The following is a 22,585-nucleotide window of genomic DNA, read 5'->3' as shown; positions in this document are numbered from 1 at the left end:
ACAACGTCACTAATAATCCATTGTAGAAAATGTTCTCAGATTTCTTATCTAATCAGTATCAATTGCCCTTTTCCAGTGGGTGTGTTAGTAAAGGAAGTCCAGATAATGAGCCCTGATTAGACCTGAGAGTTCCTCGGCACTTTCAATAATCAGTTTGCATGTTTAATGAACACTTTGTGTAACATTAACATGTTGTTCATTGCTTACACTTGTTATAAAAGATCATCTCTGCTGTTGGACTTTGTCTGGCTCTTTTGGACTTCATTTTGAGTAACTGAGGAATCTTGTAGGAAACCCCAAAAAGGCACTTAATGAACCATTGTCCCCTTTATCAAGATACTTGGATTAAACTTAATGACAGATTAGTTACAAGTAAATTGCTTAGAACAGCAGTTTTGTCTGTAGCATGATTTGTTGAGAGAAGATAGTCTGCTGTATCTGGAGGTGTGATGTAAGTGCATTATTGCTAAAATGGAGTTGAAACAGTAATTATATATGCATGTTTATCTGCAGGAGGTGCTGATGGAGTTGTTGGAAGCTTGTGCTGATGGTCTATGGAAAGCTGAACGTTATGAACTTATTTCAGATATCTACAAACTCATCATTCCAATTTATGAACAGCGCAGAGACTTTGAGGTGCACACACACACACACGCACACACACACACACACACACACACACACACACACACACACACACACACACTTTTTATGTCTCATTGGAAATGATTTGCCAGAAATACAGTATATACTATACTGGGACAGTATGAATATATTTTTGTGCTTTTGTGTAGAAACTGGCCCACCTGTATGATACATTACATAGGGCTTATACTAAAGTGATGGAAGTGATGCATTCTGGGAAGAGGCTACTTGGGACCTTCTTTAGAGTGGCATTTTTCGGCCAGGTAAGACAATGCAATGGTGCAGTGGTTTCAACTAGTCCAGCAAACACAGACGGTTGACTGAGGATTGAGCTGCATTATAGCAACAATATAATTTAAAGAGGTCATTGAATGAGGTATCAAAATGAGATAAAAAAAAAAAAAAAAGATCGGTGTAAATTTGTCAGTGGGAAATTTGCACGACACGTTGTTGCAAATTTAACTTTTGCAAAAAATTTGATTGTTGCATAAAACATTTGTGAATAAGCACCGTTTCCATCCGACAAGTCAAAGAGAACAAAATTGTCACTTCCTGATAAACTGGCTCCAAATATCACTAAGAAAAGTGTGAGAAGCCACTGAATATAATAATTTTCATGAATAACAAACGAAACACAACTAATATCAACAATACTAAACAGAATAACTGCGGTCACAGAATTAGAGCACGCATACAGTGTGAAAATGCAGTTGTGTAAGACAGTTCTGGGAGGCAATAATACAGAAATACTTTGATGACAGACTTTGCTCAGGCATTTCAGAATGACCATAACAACATTTCAGATTATGTGCAACAATGTCGTCCCATAGCGCAAAGTCACATGACTTTTTTGATGCACATAGAGGAATTTATTCTGCAAATGCGTTTCCATCTCCCATTATTCACATTAACCCTTTTTAAAGATAAAAACCACCTTAAGCAAGTGTAAAATTTATTTTGCAAATAAACTTTTTATTAATTTTTAACTAAATAAAAATTTTGCACATTAAAATTCAATTTAATAATAAAAATTTATGATGTGACCTCTTTAAAATGGTAAAGGAGACATAGGCATTCCTGTATGCATGATAATAAACCCTGCATGATCTTGTTTAAAGCATGTGTAAGGCATTGTGGGTCTTGGTTAATCAATCTTTTCTGTTCTCTTTTCTTTCCTAAGGCTGCGGTAAGTGTTGTTTTGAACTGTACTTTTTCTGTTCTTACTCAACTCAATGCAAGTCAGTTCTTTGACCATACCATAATAGTCTCACTGAACTACTGCTTGTTTGTCCACTTGCATATTGCCTTTGGATTAGAAAGAGCCATTTTCCGTGTTCTGCTAGCATCCTTCATCAATCTTTAAACGCATAAAACATCCTGTCATCTGAACATCCTGTCATTTCTCCATCCCATTTGAGCTAGACAGCACTCCGACTCTTTGTTTACTGAGGAAGCCATTTTTAAATGGGTTTGGACCATAAAAATGAGCTAGGCAACACTTAGAGAGCTCTTTCGCTATACGCTGTGCCCATTAACCTCACAGAAGCCATGAGATTTTATGGCTTGAGCTGTTTCAACAAAAACTCAGTGAAAGCTTTGTGTTCTGTGTAAGTATTGATGTCTAAAAAGTGTCTATTTTGGACAACAGAGAATAAAAGACAGCACTGATTATTAAAAGATAACACGAATTCTCTGAAGTGCAGACGTGATATTGATAGTCTGAGCTCTGCCACGATGTGTTATCAGGTTTGCCTGTGAAATCCTGAATACGTTGGTTTTTAAGACAATTAAATGTTAAAGTGTGTGTCCAATTGTCATAACTCTTCATTTCCACCTGTGTGATGTAGAGGTTTGTTGGTTATGGGATTGAAACCATTTTGTTGGCTGTACATTAATAGCTTCAACAGTGTATGCATACTGTATGTCACACACAAATTGTGACTGGAATGTTGTGTGTTTCAGGGTTTCTTTGAAGATGAGGATGGAAAGGAATATATCTATAAAGAACCAAAATTCACTCCTCTTTCAGAAATTTCCCAGCGTCTCCTCAAACTTTACTCTGACAAATTTGGCCAAGAAAATGTCAAAATGATCCAGGACTCTGGCAGGGTGAGAAAATGCACACTCATATTTGATCAGTATTCTATGCATAGGTAAAAGCTCAGACAATCATGTATAATCTAAACACATGTACACAGATTGCACTAGTACACAAGTACACTGTAAAAATTAGATGTTTATAGAACTTAAAGTAACAGTTCACCAGTGTTGGGGTAGTTACTCAAAAAATGTAATTAGTTACTAGTTACTAGTTACTTCTGTAAATTGTAATGAGATTACTTTACTAGTTACTGCATTTGAAAAGTAACTTCACTACTTATTACTTTACTTTACTTTTTTAGGGCCCTATGAAATCCGTTTTATTTTTTTCCAAATTCCGTTTTTCCGTTTTAATTTTTCTGGATTCCATTTTTTTCTGTTTTATTTTTTCTCAACTCCCTTTTAATGGTTCAATTTAATTGTATTAATCAAAAAGCATGTCTAATTAATTTAAATCATAACACTTATACATTTTCACAACAATTTATTAAAAGTTTAACAAAAATTATATGTTTAGGGCCCTATGAAATGTTTTATTTTTTCTTCACCATATGTTTTATTGTTACCAAATTCTGTGTTTTAGCATCTCTAAATATTTAAATGCATAAAAACAACTTAATTTATTAATTTTTTTTCTTAAAATAGCCTTATTTTAATGCACGTAAATATGTTAATGACTTGCTGAAGTGCACGAAAACCAGCTATGTATGTATTAGACCAGGAAATAATTTCTCTCTCTCTCTCTCTAGTACTCTCTCTCTCTCTCTCTCTCTCTTTCTCTCTCTACTGTATAAAAATTACATTATATATTATTATGTAAAGTATAATATTATACACAATAATATAATATAGGGCCCTATTTTAACGATCTAAACGCAAAGTGTAAAGCGCACGGCGCAGGTGCACTCAGGGCGTGTCCAAATCCACTTTTGCTATTTTAACGGCGCCCCCGGGCGCATGGTCTAAACGGGTTGTCCCTATTCTCTTAATGAGCCTCTTCAGTATTTTGGCCGTAATGTGCAATAATCCAATCAGAGTCTCATCTTCCATTCCCTTTAAGAGCCAGTTGCGTTCGTGCCATGACGGATTTGCTATTTACACGGCGGAATTTGGAAAGCGCAAAAACAGAACGCGTCTCCGAGATGAAACGGAGCTGCTCGTGTGCGAGCAAATAGTAGTATCAGTCTAAAAATGAGCCCCCACACTTTGCATGGCTTAAAATGTCAAGTTGTTATCACCTAAATTTGTTTTAAAAATTAAGCTAATTGTTCAATATTATGCGCTGTAATGCATGTGTTTTCAAACTCTGCAGAAAAGTTCTTAAAAACTGTATATAAGAGAGACTTTAAATATTTGAAAACCTCTCATCTAATGTACATTTCTATGACAAATGCTTATGTCATAGAGAGCAAAGTGCTTGTTGATAATACCACCATGTGATGTGATGTGATGAATGCTGATCACATGAACACTCGTCAGACAAAAAACATGCATGAAATACACACAGACCTGTTTGATTATTTACTTGATCCAAGAATCAGTTTTACAGTGTATACACAAACATACACACACACACACACACACACACACACACACACACACACAAGAAGAGCATTACACCATAGATGAGATCAGTTTTGACAACAGATCTCCTGATATGTGTAGTTTGCAAACAAACCTTAACCCCAATGCACTTTCATACAAGAATTCTGTTTATTCATGTTTTATCAGTGTTTTACTGGTCTCCTCCCACCCTAATGTATCACATCTCATCTGTCTCAGGTCAACCCTAAAGATCTGGAGGCAAAGTTTGCCTATATCCAAGTGACGCACGTGACACCGTATCTAGAGGAAAAGGAGCTGGAAGAGAGGAAGACTGACTTTGAGAGGAGCCACAACATCCGGCGCTTTGTGTTCGAGACGCCATTCACTGAGTCAGGAAAGAGGCACGGTGGGGTCGAGGAACAGTGTAAACGAAGGACGGTGCTCACCAGTGAGTGATCACTATCACTGACCCCAGAACAGTTACTGCAGTGAATACAAAGAACACACATAACAGAAGAAGTGAACATGTAGCTTTTTTTATACTACAAAACTTAAGTTAACAATAAAACCCTTGTGTCTCTGCTTTTCTGCCATCTGGCTGAAAGGTTCTGATCATGGTGAGGAATGGTTCCAGTTACATTTCCTCTTTAGCATGGTTATATAACTGTGCTCATCCATGCTACTGGATCACCTGTAGTTATGTGGTGATGGCTTTCTAGTACTGTAGTAGAGTATTTTTCTACATGCTGTTTTCATTAGCCTTAATTAACATGCGCATAAATGCACTTACTACAAATCAATCGCCAGTTCTAAAATATATTATAATTCTGATTTCATAGCACTAAATTTGAAAAAGAAACTGCAACCAGATCAGCATGGGTCATCGTGGTTTCGCAAGGAGTTTAATGTTTTGTTAGACAGACAAGCCTATTAATATACTTTCAAAAGTACACTATTTGACACTATTTGAAATTGGAAATTGTACTTTTTTTTTAAACTTGATTTGAAAGCACTTTAAGCCTTGATTCTGTATGTATTCATTACATATGCACAAAAGCTGCACATATTTGATCAAAAATACAGTAAAATTGTAAAATATTATTACAAATGTAGTCCCAACTTTACATAGACAATGTACTTTTTGTGTTCATATTGTATTGCAAACACTGCTGCTGTTGAGGGAGTAATTTTTGATCAATGTAATGCATTGTTTCCTTGAAAGAAAGAACGAAAGAAAGAAAGCTCTGACCCCAAACTTTTGAACGGTACATGTAATTCCTTAATCTGTAACTTCCTTAAATCAGTGGTTTATTACATTCACCGTACACAGGGAAACAAGATTTAATGAACATATGTCTTTGGCCTCCATATGGTGTAATCCATTTATTTACCCAGCTATTCCCTGAACACCAATCTTTAATGATTACATTTTAGTCTGTATTTACTGTATTAACACTGTACACCCTGATCTTGAGCTCTGGGCTGCAGTTGTGTTCAAAAACAATTAATCCATGTCTTTGTCTCAAGTTAAGTGTTGTTTAGTGTTGCAAAAGCAACCAGGAAATTTCAAAGTTGGACCCTGATCTTCATCCTGTGATAAATTTTCGGATCAGATCTGGCCACTGAAGCAGAATGACCTTCTTAGAGAGTGTGTTCTAAATAAACCACTTCTCACAGTTTCAAGGTGTGCCATCCGCATGGAACATAAATCCTGATTACTGCACAAACATGAGTTGATATCAGCTGGGTCCTTAATGTGTTTGTTCTTCTAGCCACCCCTTCTCTGAACGTACTACTGCATTCACTTAACGTTTATTTACTCTGTCTTCTCCTATCTCTCTGTTTCAGCCACACACTGTTTCCCGTATGTAAAGAAGCGCATAGCGGTGATGTATCAGCACCACACAGACCTGAGTCCCATTGAGGTAGCCATAGATGAGATGAGCGGGAAAGTGGCAGAACTCAGAGCCCTTTGTGCAACCAGTGAGGTCGACATGATCCGCCTGCAACTTAAGCTGCAGGGAAGCATTAGTGTACAGGTGTGTGTGTGTGTGTGTGTGTGTGTGTGTGTGTGTGTGTGATGCATGTGAGTGTGTGTGTGTGATGCATGTGAACACACATCATTGGCCTGTTCCAAAAGCAACCTAGCCAACACTTTTAGGCATCGTGACCCAGAGCCTGTGACAAAGATACTTTGTTTTGTTTAGGCAAAACACTGTACCATTTGATTCCAGAATGCACAGCAATAAATTTAACAAATATTACATTCAAGATGTCATAAGACATTTGTGTGAAATGTCAATTTTAAACGAATTTTATTCAGTATTAAAAATTATCAGTAGAAAGGTTTATTTTGATTAAAGTGCACCATTTTAATCAATATTTTACCCATTATTTGCATACGCCTTTTTGTTTGTTTGTTTGTTTGTTCTGCTTTTTAGAATATAAATTCAATAGATAAGCAACATGCTAATATTTTAACTGTGAGAAGATATAAAATAAAATAATAAAATAAAATTAAGTAGCATGAAAACTTTATTTTATAAAATAGAATCAAAATAAAATAATAAAATAAAATAAAAATGAAGTGGCATGAAAACTTTGGAAATTAGGTCATGGTGACATTTTATTTTTTTTATTTTTTACCAGAAAATGACCTATATTACCTATTTTTAATTAAATAAAAATGAAATAATACTTTTATTCAGCAAGGATGCATTATTTTATCACAATGTGACACAAAGATGTTTATAATATTCATTTGTAATATTAATAATACAAAAATCTGTTTCAAATAAATGATACAGTATGCATTCGAACCTTAGATAAAATGCATCAGTCGTTTCTAAAATAATTGTAATAAAATAAAAGTAATAAGAAATTATTCTTGAGCAGTGAATAAGCATATTAGAATGATTTCTGAAGGATCATGTGAAGACTGGAGTAATGATTGCTGAAAATTCAGCTTTGACATCACAGGAATAAATTAACATATATTTATATATATATTTTTATGTAATAACATTACACAATATGACTATTTTTACTGTATTTTTGATCAAATTTTATGTTCGACCTTGGTGAACATAATAGAACATATTTATGCAAAAATGTTAAAACATCTTAAAGACCCCAAACTTTCAAGTGGTATTGTATAATTGTAAAAAACAATATTTATAGCTAGTTGTGCAGCCAACCAAAAATAATATGGCATTCAACAGTAGGAACGTCTTCTTTAGACTAATAATGCAACAACTTGGTGAAATCTAACAATAAAATCAGTCAGTAGACAATAGACAACAAGGCACCACACTAGATATAGAAACAAAGCAATTGTGTTGCTTCACACCCTCTCTTTCACCCTAAGTTTGGCATGTTTAGAATTCACTTAAGACATTATTCAGTTCCTTTCTTCCTTGTAGGGCAATTTTGCATGGATTTTACATTTTTTACATGGAGACATTTTTAGCCATTTAATTCCCACAAGAGCAGCAAGCCTTCCCCCAAATACACTTTTCACCATTATATCACACACTCAGGTTTAAACTGACCTGTAAATGACTTTTTTTTTCTTAAATACTTCTTTCTCTTCAGGTCAATGCTGGGCCACTTGCATATGCCAGAGCTTTCCTTGATGATGCCTGCGCCAAAAAATACCCAGATAACAAAGTCAAACAGCTTAAAGAGGTCTTCAGGTAAATGAAAACCATTTGAAATGCCTTCTGAAAATCTCCACATAAGCGCCAGCTTCCTTATCTGTATGTGTATATGGTGTTTGTGTATGCAGGCAGTTTGTTGAGGCATGTGGACAGGCTCTAGCTGTGAACGAAAGGTTGATCAAGGAGGACCAACAGGAATATCATGACGAGATGAAAGCCAGTTACAAAGACCTGGCCAGAGAGCTTTCACACATCATGCATGAACAGGTAACCATACACAGTGGCACATCGCAAATCTTGTTTCCCTTATGCAAGCAGAAAAACACTTTGAAAGTGTGTCTTTGAAAGAAGTCTCTCCTAGGCTACATTTACTGAATCAAAAATACAGTAAAAACAGTGATGTTGTTAAATATTAATACAAATGAAAGTAACTGTTTTCCATTTGAATGTATTTTAAAATGTAATTGATGACAAAGCTACATTTTCAGCAGCTTTAGTAGTTCTAATATGCTGATTTAGTGCTGTAGTATTAATAACTGGTTTGTATTATTACTGTATTATTATCATATTATACGTTGCCTAATATTTCACCTTTTTTGAGGAAATCATTTTTCAGGATTCTTTGAATTGAAAGTTCACTCACAGCATTATTTAAAAAAAAAATTTGTAACATAAATGTCTTTATTGTCTATTTTGATCAATTTGATCAACATTTTTTTTATGTTAAAAATGGTAATGTGTCATAGTTTCCATAAAATATTAAGCAACAAATTAAAAAAACAGTTATTTTAAATTTTAATATTTCATAATATTGCTCTTTTTACTGTATTTTTAATCAAATAAACGCAGCCTTGGCGAGCATAAGAGACTTCTTTCAAAAACATTTAAAAATCATAATAATTCCAAATTTTTGGCTGCCAGTACACTAGTAGGTTACCCTGAATGTTTGTTTCATATTTAATATTCATGATATTTGTTCTCTCTCTTTTGTGCTGGCCTCTGTAGATCGGATGGTAATAATGCACACAATTAATCATACATGAAAAACAACACGGTACAGTTCAAGTGTGAGTTTGATCTGTTCTTTCTCACCCTGGACTCTTTCTCTTCATCAGATCTCCACTGTGGAGGGCGGAGCCAAGAGCTCTCTTTCTGATTCGCTGCATATTTTCAATGCTATCAGTGGCATGCCTAGCTCCGCCTCCACCGTGTGACTCTCACACCTGGCCTTAAACTTCTGACCCTGCCCACAGCCAGAGAGACGAACAGACAAACTGAAATGCATCAAAAGCGAAAGAACAAGGAAAGAATGGAATTTCATTGTCTGACACTCCTGAATGAATCGCCCATCAATCAGCATCCAGGACTCATTGGAATTCCGGTCTTTGGAATGTCCACATACTATTCCCATATGACTCGTGTAGCTTCTGTTCTTCTCTCATCCACTCCAGTCCTCCATTCACAGGTGTTTCCTGTGGAGACTATCACTTTTATTTCTCACACAACCGGATCAACTTGAAATATCTCCCTTTTTTCTTTCACATTCCTTAAATTTAATGCTCCATCTTTCTATATATTCCCCAATTCTGTATGTTTTTTGCTACTCTGTGCTACAAGAGAGGCTGCGACATCACTTCCTGTGTCTAAGGCAGCAGCTGCCCATTGAGTAGTAGTGAAGGCAATATAACATAAGTTTGAGCTTTACTGTACAAAATACCCATGATCACCTGAGCCACTCAAGCTTTTTAGCTCACACTTCCATCATTTTTTTCCTTTTATTCATTAAAAGACAAGAAACAATTGCTGTTTCTTTGTAGCGGAGTGCAATAATTCTCTTTCTTTGTCCTGTTTTGGTTCCTGAAGATCTCTTGCCAAAGTGAAAAGGCTAGATGTGAAATATCTAAATATATATGGACAAAACAGATAAACAGAAAGATTTTATAACCGTTTTTTGTTGTTGTTGTTGTTTAAATGTAAATTGTTTTATATCGAGGGTTTAAAATGGGGGGTATTTTTATTTAAAAGAACCTGTTCTGGAAATATATTAATGTCCCTAAAATCTCAGAATAAAATGTATTATCTTACATCAGTTTTCATGTGGTTTTCATTCTTATCAGTTGCTTACTTTAAACATACTTTATCTCAACTACTGTGAAGTTTATTATTTACCAACCGTTAGATCATTAAAACCTGATCTATACAACCTCATCTATACAATATTTATGGTCTTTTGGTTTATGGCCTACCCCACTGCATTCTTTTTATCCCAGATTATGAGGGCTTTAGCACGATTGCAAATACATACAGCCCATTTATTTATGCTCTCATATCTGAATCTGAATTTTAAATCACAATATATTTTAGATATGGTTTATAAGAGATAGACAATATTGACAAAGTATCAGATACAGTTTTGTTTTTAAAGTGTGTTCTGAATAAAACCTGCTGACTTGCTCTCAGTCTACACACACACTCTCTCACGCCGTACTCCCCTGCCCTCTCCACCATTGTCGCCATTGTATCACAGCAACATCTCTGTGTGGATGAGGGCAGTGTGTTTACCTCTCTCTTCCAATGATTTACAGCTCTCCAAACTTCAGCTTTTCAGCTCAAATAAGCCATTTTAACATTGTATAACAGCTGATGATGTGCTTTCAGAAAGTGTAGTTCACATCACTCAAACTTCACAGTCAGTAAATTTTCAAGATGTAAATATGAAACTGTATATATATATATATACACACACACACACACATGCAGTTGCTGCGTTTGTCTGGATGGGGTAATAAAGGGTGTTATTAGGGTTATTTAGAACAGTCATATGATGTGTTGGCAATGTTTTGAAGTTCCAACATTTTCCAGCATATCTAATCAACATTCTTTCAGCCAGCGTTTTCAGCTATGAGAGTTAATTATTATATTTAATCAGCCTCCATTTACCATTCAGTATCATTCATATTATAAGGTTTTGTAAGATAAACACAGGATTTTATCTACCCAGTAATAATTCTAACACCAGAAAAGTAAAGTGACTTGAAATACTTTTAAAATAAAGTTTATTTAAGAATACATATATTTACATATTTGATTTGTTAAAAATAATAATAATAATACACATTAATAGGAAAACATTGCCATTTTGCAATTTTCTGTATTTTTATATTTTAATTATGAAATAGTATAATTAAATAGTATAATAAGTAATTAAAAATTAGTATATTAATTACTCATGAACTTGCTTATTACAAAGATCAAACTTTCACATGATTTGATTTTCAGTATAAATTGATAAGACTGCCATAAATAACTAAACTGCACCCACTCATACGCACACACACAGTCACGAACACTGTCATAAAAATCTACGTCAATCTCATTTTAACCCAGGGGTGGCCAAGGATACATCTTATTGTCCAGAATCTATAAAACCCTGTTACCTGTCTCTCTCAGATTACAGTTCTGTCTGTCCCGGGTCGTGTGTGTGCGTGTGAGAGAGAGTGAGTGTGAGTGTGCGGCTCTGTACTAAAGGATATATATTACGAGAGGACTAGAAGACTCTCAGCCTCAGGCAAAGCAGTCATCATGGCAGGTGAGTAAACCTGGATGTTGATATGGAACAATATAATAATAATTATCCCTGTTAACTCTGGGTTTGTACATGGAGAGTAAATGTGTGTTCTTTGCTTATAAAGGGCAATGCACAAATTGTCCATAAATGTTTGAAATAGCATTTGAATTCACTAAGTTGAAACTGAATCCATATTAGAGCTATTTTAATGACATTTCACTTCATTTTTGCAGACAAAGAGGAACAAAGGACAAAGAAGACCAAGAATAGTGTAAGACTAAATTCTGTGTGTTACTCACAGAATAACTATTTTTATTTTGTTAAATTTAATCATTTATTTTTAATTGCACAATAAATATGTTATGTCAGCACAGTTAGTTAGAATACAAAAATATGCAAAACTAATTTGTCAAAATACAAGTTATTAGGAAATATTTTAATGAGCTGTGGTTTTTTGTTGTAGCCAAGTTGCTTGGGATATCCTGTCAGTATATTTTTCATTGTGGTGAATGAGTTCTGTGAGCGATTCTCCTACTATGGCATGAAAGGTGAGACGAAACACATGAAATAAAGTCAACTTTTTGCTCTGTTTAACTTGTTCATCCGCATAGATCATTATTTCCCATTCTTTCCTTCTTAATACATGTCACTCATCTCTTGCTGTGCTCTTGTTTCCCGTCTCTGTGTGTATCGCAGCGGTGCTGGTGCTGTACTTCAAGTATTTTATCGGTTGGGACAATGATTTATCCACCACTATCTACCACACCTTTGTGGCTCTGTGCTACCTAACACCCATCCTGGGGGCCATCATTGCAGACTCATGGCTGGGCAAGTTCAAGTGAGTTTTAGGGCTGGGGAAATATTCAAAATAACATACTATTAACTAGGAATAAATGCAATATATATATATATATATAAAATATATATATATAAATACAGTACAGGTCAAAAGTTTGGAAACATTACTATCTTTAATGTTTTTGAAAGAAGTCTCTTCTGCTCATCAAGCCTGCATTAATTTGATCAAAAATACAGAAAAAAACAGTAATATTGTGAAATATTATTACAACTTAAAATAATAGTTTTCTATTTGAATATACTTTTTAAAAATAATTTATTCCTGTGATGCAAAGCTGAATTTTCAGCATCATTACTCCAGCCTTCAGTGTCACATGTAACATCCAGTCTATCACATGATCATTTAGAAATCATTCTAATATTCTGATTTATTATGAGTGTTGGTTCTGCTGTCTAATATATTTGATGAATAAAAGGTTAAAAAGAACTGCATTTATTAAAAAAAAAAAAAAAAAATCTAATAATATATATTCTAATAATATATTTTCTTTACTATCACTTTTTATCAATTTAAACACATCCTTGCTGAATAAAAGTATTGATTTTATTTTAAAAAAAAAAAAAAGAAAAAAAAATGACTGACCCCAAATTACTGACCAGTAGTGTATATTGTTATTACAAAATATTTATATTTTAAACACATAGCTTTTTTTACTTTTTATTCATCAAAGTATCCCTAAAAAAGTATCACATGTTCTGAAAAAATATTAAGCAGCAGAAACTGTTTCCAACTTTGATAATGAATCATCATATTAGAATGATTTCTAAAGGATCATGTGATAATGATCCTAAAAATTCAGCTTTGCATCGCAGAAATAAATGATAATTTAAAGTATAATAAATTTAAAAACAATTATTTTAAATTGTAATAATATATCACAATATTACATTTTTTCTGTATTTTTGATCAAATAAATGCAGGCTTGATGAGCAGAAGAAACTTCTTTCAAAAACATTAAAAATATTAATGTTTCCAAACTTTTGACCTGTACTGTATATATATGCAATATGTGATAAAGTCAGTGAATTTCAGCTACACTACATTACAGCTACACTACTGTTAAAAAAAGGAACCATAATTTCCACAAATACTATGCAGCACTACTACTGTGCTTTGATGATACTGTTTCTTGAGCAACAAACCATCTTATTAGAATAGATCATGTGACACTGAAGACTGGAGTAATGGTGTCTGAAATGACATTTAAAAATATATATCAAAATAGAAAAGAGTTATTTTAAATTGCAATTATATTTCACAATATAACAGTATTATTTACTATATATTTCATCCAATAAATGAGCATAAACAACTTTGTTCCAAAACATTAAAAAAATCCTTTCAACTTGAAACTTTTTAACGGTAGTGTGATTATTTTAAAAACCAATAAAAAAAAAATAAATAATAAATTAAAAATTAAAAAATCAGCAATTATCATAAAACAGTTATTAAAATAATCACCAAAAATAGTTTTTTAAGAAAATATAAATTGAGGATTAGTATTAATAACACAATTGTATTTGCCTTTTGCTTTTCACAAGAAATACTGATCCAAACCTTTTTTTCCCCTGAAAATTTACTTAGCACCACCTTGTGGCCTCCGGACCCCAGTTTATACACTTGTACTAACTACACTGTCACCCAATCAAAATGCTTAGTTCAACAACATTAGACTATGATTTTTTTTCTTCTACTATAATACATATATGTATTAACATGACCTCCATTCTGCACTTTTCACAGGACTATCGTGTATCTGTCCATAGTATACACCATCGGCCAGGTGATCATGGCTATCAGTGCCATCCATGATATCACAGATACCAATAGAGACGGTACACCAGACAACATGACCTTCCATACGTGAGTTACTGCTTGGGATATGCTTTGTTATTATATTATTGTAAACAACTCAAATAACCTATTAAGTTCAAAGTAGCATGCTCTTTATTAGGTGCTACATACAGCAATCATTTTAAATGTACTGACATTGTTATTATGTGATTTCTATCACATTAATTTGTGTGAATTTGAATTTATTTTACTTTATTTTAGTGCCATGTCCATGCTGGGACTCATGCTCATTGCCTTGGGAACTGGAGGTATTAAACCCTGTGTGGCAGCGTTTGGAGGAGATCAGTTTGAAGAACATCAGGCATGTGGACCCTCACGCACGCACACACACACACACACACACACACACACACACACACACACACACACACACAGACACACACACACACACACACACACACAATTAACAGATAAACACACACCCTATTAAAGAGGATGAACTGCATTCAGGCATAGCAGCACATTCTTGTGTGTAAATCAGCTGTTATCAGTTCAAGGTTAAGTATGATATTGAGTGTTAGAGAACAAATAGAGATACTTAAGTGATTTGTAGGCTCCTGCACCCCCTCCACCCCTGCCACTGGGATATAAAGTTTAAAGGCCAAAAGTCAAAGTGTGAAATATGCATATTTTTGAACAAATGTTACTATATGAGGAATGCTGGTGTTTCTATTAGGGTAAAGTCAGCATTCCTCTTATTGTAACATTTTTTCCCATGTTTTCAGCCAGTAGAAACTTCTGAGGAACTCAACATGTGATAAAGTCTTATTGGCTTAAAATCATAAAGTTATATTTTTATTATGGTATAGACGGGTTTACAAAATATTTTATTGTTGTTTAATTTAAATAATACTTTATTCAGCAAGAATTGATCAAATTGATCAAAATTCAACGTTAAAAAATCACGTCTCGTCATCACAAAAATATTAAGCAGCTCACATGTTTTTAATACTAATGATAATAAGAAATGTTTCTTAAGCACCAAATCAGCATATTAGAAAGATTTCTGAAGGATTGTAAGACACTAAAGACTGAAAATTTAACTTTGCCATCACAGGAATAAAATAAAATAGATTAAAATTGAAGCCATTACTTTACAATGTAATAAGATTGTAATACAAAATAAATTATTTAAGCGTAATAATAAAACGTTTAAAAAATGACCTACCCCAAATGTTTGAATAGTAGTGTATATAAATGATATTAATAATGATTTTTATTTGATTTCAGGAAAAACAAAGAAGTACTTTCTTTTCCATATTTTATCTGTCCATTAACGCTGGCAGTCTTCTCTCCACTCTCATCACACCCATCCTGAGAGGTGTGTATTTACAGTAATCTGAATAGCAACTTTGGTAACACTTTGTTTTAAGGTGTCCTTGTTGCACAAGTTACGTGTACTTACTATTGTAATAAAAATTAATTCTGCATAATTAGGCTACATGCAAGTAAACCCTAATCCTAACCCTAACTATATAGTAAGTACCTGTACTTAATTAATATTACTCAGTACCTAAATGTATAATTACACTGTAACAAGGACACCTTAAAATGAAGTGTAACCGCATCTTTTACTTTTGTTGGTAATACATGGTAGATTGGTAAATATGCTTATGGACAATATGTCTTGTCTTTGTGTGTATTTGTTAGCTCAAGAGTGTGGTATCTACTCAAAGCAAAGTTGTTTCCCGCTGGCTTTTGGGGTCCCTGCCGCTCTCATGGTGGTTGCCCTCAGTAAGTTACAGCAGTTTCGGTCTACTTGTATTTATTTTGAAATGTGCAATACCTTTTCTGATCACTCGGTGGGAGCCGTGATCGACTGAGGTTTTTCTTCTCTGCAGTTGTGTTCATCGCAGGCCACAGCATGTACATTATGGAATCCCCCAAAGGCAACATCCTGCTGCGAGTCATGAAATGCATTGGAGTAAGAGCATGCTTTCTTTAAGAAATAGTATTGCATTTTTGGAAAAAGGGAGAGCTAAATGAGCTCCCTCGATTACAGTTCACTTTCCATTAAAAGACATTGTAACTTGCATGTTTGATAAACCATCAAAATTTAGTATGCAGATATTATAATGACTTCACATTCTCCAAACATTAGGCCACCGAGAGATTTTAAAACTTAAAAGTCTTTAATATATAGTATAGATAGTATGAAAACCACACCTTAAGCTGAAATGATATGTGACCCTGGAGCACAAAACCAGTCATAAGTCACTCTGGTATATTTGTAACAATAGCCAATTGTATGGGTCAAAATGATTGATTTTTCTTTTTTGCCAAAAAATCATTAGGATATTAAGTAAAGATCATGTTCCATGAAGATATTTAGTAAATTTCTTACCGTAAATATATCAAAACTTAATTTTTTATTAGTAATTTGCATTGCTAAGAACTTCATTTGGACAAATTTGAAAGAGATTTTCTCAATATTTAGATTTTTTTGCACCCTCAGATTCCAGATTTTCAAATAACTGTATCTCGGCCAAATATTGTCCAATCCTAACAAACCATACATCAATGGAAAGCTTATTTATTCACCTTTCAGATTCAGCCTTATGACTGGTTTTGTGGTTCAGGGTCACATATGTGCTCTCGTTAAGCACAGTAAGTCCATTAATATAGCCATTATGAACTTCTTGATATGAATCAAATAAATGCAGTATTGATGAGCAGAAGAATGAATGTAATTGATTTGGTAACATCAAGTCATGTGGAAAAGTCTAATTCTGTGAGTGTTTTCTTTTATCTTCTATAGTTTGCGATTAAGAACCGTTTCAATCACCGCAGTAAGCAACACCCCAAGAGAGAGCACTGGATGGACTGGGCGGAAGAGAAATATGATGTATATAACATAAACCATCATGATTAAATGTTTTAAATATGCACTCAGTTAACTCTTCAATGCAGTAGGAAGTTCACAGACATTCTGTCTTTTTACAGAAACTCCTGATCGCTCAGGTGAAGATGGTGTTAAAGGTTCTGTTCCTCTATATCCCTCTGCCAATGTTCTGGGCCTTATTTGACCAGCAGGTCAGTGTAGAAACACAATGATGCTACAAATGCCATAATCAAATATGCATTCTTGCACAAACACTCATCTGTTTTTGGGCTTGATGTTAAATGAGAGTTTTGTTGTCTTTCCAGGGCTCCCGTTGGACTCTTCAAGCCACCACCATGGATGGTAACTTTGTAAGTTCAAATTTTTTAAGAAAACTACCAAATGCATACATATCTTTCCTGTTATGTTGTCATATTTTATATGCTATAACTCTTCTTTCTTTCTGTCATCATAGGGAGCGTTTATAATTCAGCCAGATCAGATGCAGGTCAGACTGATTTATACTACATGGTTTGCTTTGTGTGTCTATACTTGTGTTTTACTATGATTAACAGGATATGAAATGATCAGGACAATATGTGATGATAATATTGTACATTGTAGTGTACATACTGTGCATTTGTACTCATTATTTACATTCTGGTGCAGATTGTGAACCCCATACTGATTGTGATAATGGTGCCAATCATGGACTCTGCAGTGTATCCACTTATCAAGAAGTGCCATATTAATTTCACGTAAGTGCTAGATAATGTTTACTGAATTTGCCTTTGTGATTTTGTGACATGATATGTTATTTGACTGTGTGATTTTGTGTGTGCGGTGTTTCCCAGGCCCCTGCGGAGGATGACTGTTGGTATGCTGCTGGCTGCATTAGCATTTGTGGCTGCTGCTCTTTTGCAGATTCAAATTGACGTGAGTAACAGATACCTAGCAGTCTAGTCGATATGTTGCAATGATGACTGAGAAACAAAACCTGATACTTCTTTTAGATTGTTATTGGTACAGCATGCTTATTGGCTTGCTGTATGCCCTTAGCATTTTGGTACAATAACTGTCACAATGCATTTGATATACTGTACATTCACAGCAAAGAAAATTAATTTCTGACGTTTCTGACATGCCTGTCTTGTAATCCAACAGCAAACAATGCCTAACTTCCCATCAAGCTCTCAAATCCAGGTGAAGTTCCTGAACTTGGAGAACACATCAGTTCCTGTTGAAGTGGAAGGGCAAGAACCGTTTGCTGTTCCTGGTTTTGATGTAAGTTCAAACAATGACACATCAAACTTAAACATTTTTTCAAAGAGTTGGAAAACCATAATTAAAAGGAAAGTAACAAATGGGTGTCTTTTAAATGATGGGCATTTTTGGCACTATAAACAACTTGGAAACTTTTACTCCGAAAATTTGACATCTTACTAGTATTTTTTCTGGTCCTTGGCAGGTCTTAAATTTTGGAAAATAAAACCTCAGATTAACATCACATGACATCCACTTTTACCAGCAATAATCATTTTCTGTATGACTTAATCGAGTTTTTATTAAACTCTCACATCATTCTGGAGGAATTTTGGCCCACTCTTCTTTACAAAATTGCTCCAGTTTATTGAGGTTTGTGGGCATTTGTTTATGCACAGCTCTCGCCACATAATTTCAGTCAGGATGAGGTCTGGACTTTGACTGGGCTGTTTACAGCGTATTGATTCTTTTCTTTTTAGCTGTTAGATTTACTGGTGTGCTTGGGATCATTGTCCTGTTGCATGCAATTGTGGCCCAACTTTAGCTGTGGGACGGTTGGCCTCACACTCACTCTAGAATACTTTGGTATACATAGGAGTTTATGGTTGAATGACTGTGAGGAGCCTAGGTCCTGTGGCTACAAAACAAGCCCAAAACCATCAGCCCTCCACCAGCATGTGTGACTTTTGGTATGAGGTGTATTTGCTGATATGCTATTTAGGTTTTCACCAAATGTGGCACTGTGCAGTATGGCCAAACATCTCCACTCTGGTCTCGTCTGTTCAAAGGACGTTGTTCTAAAAGTCATATGGTTTGTTCAGATGCAACTTTGCAAACCTAAACCGTGTGTGTTTTTTTTTTTTAAGATAGAAGAGGCTTTTTTCTGGCAAGCCATCTAAACATGCCAAACTTGTCCCATATTTTTCTAATTGTATAGGATAATTTTTTTTTCCCCCTAAAATAAATAAAAATTCAGACCGTAGTGTTATTTCCACATCCTAAATTACATATTTAGTAGCATTCTGTGATGGAAATTACATTTTTGGAATAAAATAGCCTACTTTGTCTCACGGTGGTTAATTTCATTGTTAGCATTTATGTATTCTAAATACATGATTAATTAACATTTCACACGTTTTTGCATAATTTGAAACCTTGCCTTGTTGGTAACCAAGTACACTAACTTGTGAAAAAACTTTATTTGGGGCGAAATTGTTTGTTATTGTGGACAATACAACTTTGGCCTTTGACAACCATCATTTTGGAATAAAAGTAACAAAAACAAAAAATAAAAAGTATGATCATTTTTTTAAGACAATTCATGAAAACTCATGATTTAATTAATAATTTAATCATTTAATTAAATAACTTAATCATCTTAAAATATGTTATTTTAAAATGTAGTAATATTTTGACATCGTTATATGATTTTATTGTATTTTTGATTAAACAAATGTCTTGGTGAGCAAAAGAGAATTCAAAAAAACACTGGACTCACCCTAACACTGACCTGACACTTCATAACAAGCAGTGCATGTTGAAAAGAAAACTTTTCATAAAAGTCAATCCCTGGGACATAAAAATGCTTGTAGTTGAGGAAACATTATGCATATGTGCTGTATGTAACTACATAATCACCTTACAAATTCTTTTATGTTGTTTTGCTCCCCCAGTCTTCTAATGATTATATGACACTTGACACCGAGAACATTACAGTCTCTGCTGGAGGAAAAAACGCTACAGCTTATTTCCAGAAGAGCACAAGGCACACGGTTTTGATAAATACTGATGGAATGCTACAGACTGTGAGTGCTACATTCAGTTTTTTTTTTAAATCATGGTATTTAATTAAATATCTTAAATAAATGTTTCAATAATTTTGATAATTTTAATGTCGTGAGTATACAGTAATTCTTACTGTAATGTTGAGTGTGTTCTGATTAATTGTATTGTTTACAGCTTAATGACATAACCGAGAAACCAAACCAAGGCATGAATGCGATCAGGTTAGTGCATTTCTAAATTATATTTTGAATATTCTTTTCAAATTGTATTGGAAAAGATGTTTTGGAAATGGAATGCTATTCATATTGATTAACAGCAAACATATGTTGTAGGTTTGTGAATGGCTTTAGGTCTCATCTGAACTTCACAATAAAGTCTGATAATCTGGGTCCCATCGCTCCCTTACAAGGATCAGGCTACCTCAGTGTTCCCCACGGCAAGTATGTGTTGTTTTATGTATGGTGTATTACACTTACTAATATTTATAAACTTAATTTTTAATTAGTAATATGCAATGCTAAGGACTTCATTTGGACAACTTCAAAAGCGATTTTCTCAATATTGTGATTTTTTTTTGCACCCTCAGATTACAGATTTTCAAATAGTATCTTGGCCAAATATTGTCCGATCCTAACAAACCATACATCAATGGAAAGCTTATTTATTCAGCTTTCAGATGATGTATACATCTCAATTTTGAAAAATTGACACTTAGGACTGGTTTTGTGGTCCAGGGTCACATATATACATATACAGAATAGCTATTTGTAGAGATGAAAATTGCAAAGCCAGAAAGCAGTGCAAACCTATTGCTAGGCTGCTTTTCTGCACTGATTTGATTTGATACCCTCCCTTCCCAGAGCCAACTTTACTATTGTGAATGAAGAAGGACAGACGTGCCACTACATCCTGCAGCTGGGCTTCGGAAGCTCCTACACAGTACTGATCCCAAGCACCTTTAGTTTTGGAGAATCTGTAAGTCATGTTTTTACAGTCAACGATTATAGTATGAACATTATTAGGAATAGTTAGAACTAGAAACAGTTAATCTTTGTTTATGCTCATCTGTCTGAATGTGTGTACAGTGTACTGAGAACATTAAAGCAATCCAGGATATTAACCCGAACGACATCCACATGGCCTGGCAGGTTATTCAGTACTTTTTGATGACCTGCGGAGAAGTGGTCTTCTCTGTCACCGGCCTGGACTTCTCCTATGCACAGGTATGCTGTGCTCCCTGGAATTCTACATTTCGTAAAATACAAATGAACTCTTTATTTATAATTCTCTCAAAATTTGGCTCTGTTACCTTTTAGGCACCAAGCAATATGAAGTCAGTGCTCCAGGCTGGTTGGCTGTTGACTGTTGCAGTGGGGAACATCATTGTGCTCATCGTGGCTGAGGCAGGCTCACTTCCAGATCAGGTATACCACATGAACTGCTCTATTAGTTTTTGATGAAATCCTGGTCAGATGTTAATTACTGTTGCTGTCCGTATTGCTATAAGCTCATCTGTGTTTATGTGTTATTGCAGTGGGCAGAATACGTGTTGTTTGCATCTCTACTGGTAGCTGTGAGTATCATCTTTGCAGTCATGGCTTACTTCTACACCTACATGGACCCAATGGAAATTGAGGCTAAATTTATGGACCTTGAGCCAGAAGAGAAGAAAAGGAAAGAGCTTGGAATGACGACCAAAGACAATTTGGCATACGTAAACAACGAGACATCAAATAACACAGATGACAAACAAACGAAGATCTAGATTCATCACTTCTTTTTCTCTTGATCTGTGGTTTCAAATGTTTGTGTTCCCTATACTATCGATCGAAGAACTGATTCACCATTTTTATCAAAGCTGGGCTTGGGATTTGTTATGCAGTAGCACAAATTCAACACAATCCTAAATCAGCCCAAGGAAAGCAAATTCTACCTGAAACTGAATGGTGTGTTTGGGACGACTACCATGGGCAGAAGGTTTGGTAGATTCATAGAGTTTGATATGGTTAAGACCAGCGTTAAAGTGGCCATGTGTCACTCTCACCTGCGTTGGTGCTATTGCAGGTGGGATTTATTTATGAGTATATGATGTTACTATCAATAAATAGATGAGTTGAAGAGATCTTTTATGGATAACATGGGAAAACCAGTTTAAATGGAAACTAAAGAGTAGAATGGCGATTCCCTCTTGTACTTCAAGCAACATGGTCCTCTGTGTGCAATTGTGGATTGGATCTTTCAGAAAATATTCTGAAGTGCATCTAAATATTTTTTATTAATGGCCATTCATCTACCCCAAGTAATGGGTAAAACAAAATATTTGAAAGTTTTCAAGTAATTCATTTTCACAATAGTAAATGCAACTAAATTTGCAATCTATAAAGGGGTTACAAGAAGACCGTTTCAGATAACTTGCACCAACTATGAGCATTAGTGTTCAGTGTTTTCTTCTGTGCATTTTTTAATTATTTTTCTACATAACACTG

General features: G+C 34.5%; 2 protein-coding genes across 10 annotated transcripts in view; both read left to right on the top strand.

The window, feature by feature from the left end:
- Positions 1–10,033, top strand: part of LOC109087499 (dedicator of cytokinesis protein 9-like) — a 78,750-nt gene extending 68,717 nt beyond the window's left edge. For 4 of the 9 annotated variants that reach the window (XM_042725560.1, XM_042725558.1, XM_042725554.1 and 1 more), the window contains exons 46-54: positions 514–636; positions 795–908; positions 1,826–1,831; positions 2,608–2,754; positions 4,528–4,738; positions 6,139–6,329; positions 7,885–7,985; positions 8,078–8,216; positions 9,065–10,033. In XM_042725560.1, coding sequence (XP_042581494.1) covers positions 514–636; positions 795–908; positions 1,826–1,831; positions 2,608–2,754; positions 4,528–4,738; positions 6,139–6,329; positions 7,885–7,985; positions 8,078–8,216; positions 9,065–9,163 — 1,131 coding nt within the window. In that variant the 3' untranslated portion in view covers positions 9,164–10,033. Of the gene's footprint in view, positions 1–513; positions 637–794; positions 1,243–1,825; positions 1,832–2,607; positions 2,755–4,527; positions 4,739–6,138; positions 6,330–7,884; positions 7,986–8,077; positions 8,217–8,954 lie in introns of those variants that run through there. The other 5 variants (XM_042725559.1, XM_042725553.1, XM_042725556.1 and 2 more) reach the window with 4 other exon arrangements.
- A 1,416-nt stretch (positions 10,034–11,449) lies between these two features.
- Positions 11,450–22,118, top strand: slc15a1b (solute carrier family 15 member 1b). Its single transcript, XM_042725561.1, has 23 exons — positions 11,450–11,538; positions 11,751–11,788; positions 11,981–12,065; positions 12,214–12,355; positions 14,120–14,239; positions 14,432–14,531; positions 15,461–15,551; positions 15,881–15,964; positions 16,072–16,154; positions 16,989–17,075; positions 17,174–17,263; positions 17,378–17,422; positions 17,527–17,559; positions 17,721–17,809; positions 17,906–17,987; positions 18,216–18,335; positions 19,988–20,119; positions 20,274–20,320; positions 20,432–20,539; positions 20,960–21,074; positions 21,185–21,322; positions 21,416–21,523; positions 21,634–22,118. Exons 1-23 carry the CDS (start codon positions 11,532–11,534, stop codon positions 21,862–21,864), a joined length of 2,175 nt encoding a protein of 724 aa, XP_042581495.1. The 5' UTR covers positions 11,450–11,531; the 3' UTR covers positions 21,865–22,118.
- The last annotated feature ends 467 nt before the right edge of the window (positions 22,119–22,585 follow it).

Source organism: Cyprinus carpio, chromosome B6, assembly GCF_018340385.1.
Source record: "Cyprinus carpio isolate SPL01 chromosome B6, ASM1834038v1, whole genome shotgun sequence".
NCBI classification, from domain to species: Eukaryota; Metazoa; Chordata; class Actinopteri; order Cypriniformes; family Cyprinidae; genus Cyprinus; species Cyprinus carpio.
Note: the sequence above shows the minus strand (reverse complement) of the source record. Positions and strands in the feature narration are given on the sequence as shown.

Coding starts and splice junctions, on each gene's coding strand:
- slc15a1b (XM_042725561.1), top strand. Junction 15,965..16,071: donor TCTCATGGTGGTTGCCCTCA/GTAAGTTACAGC, acceptor TCTTCTCTGCAG/TTGTGTTCATCGCAGGCCAC. Junction 21,524..21,633: donor CAGGCTCACTTCCAGATCAG/GTATACCACATG, acceptor GTGTTATTGCAG/TGGGCAGAATACGTGTTGTT.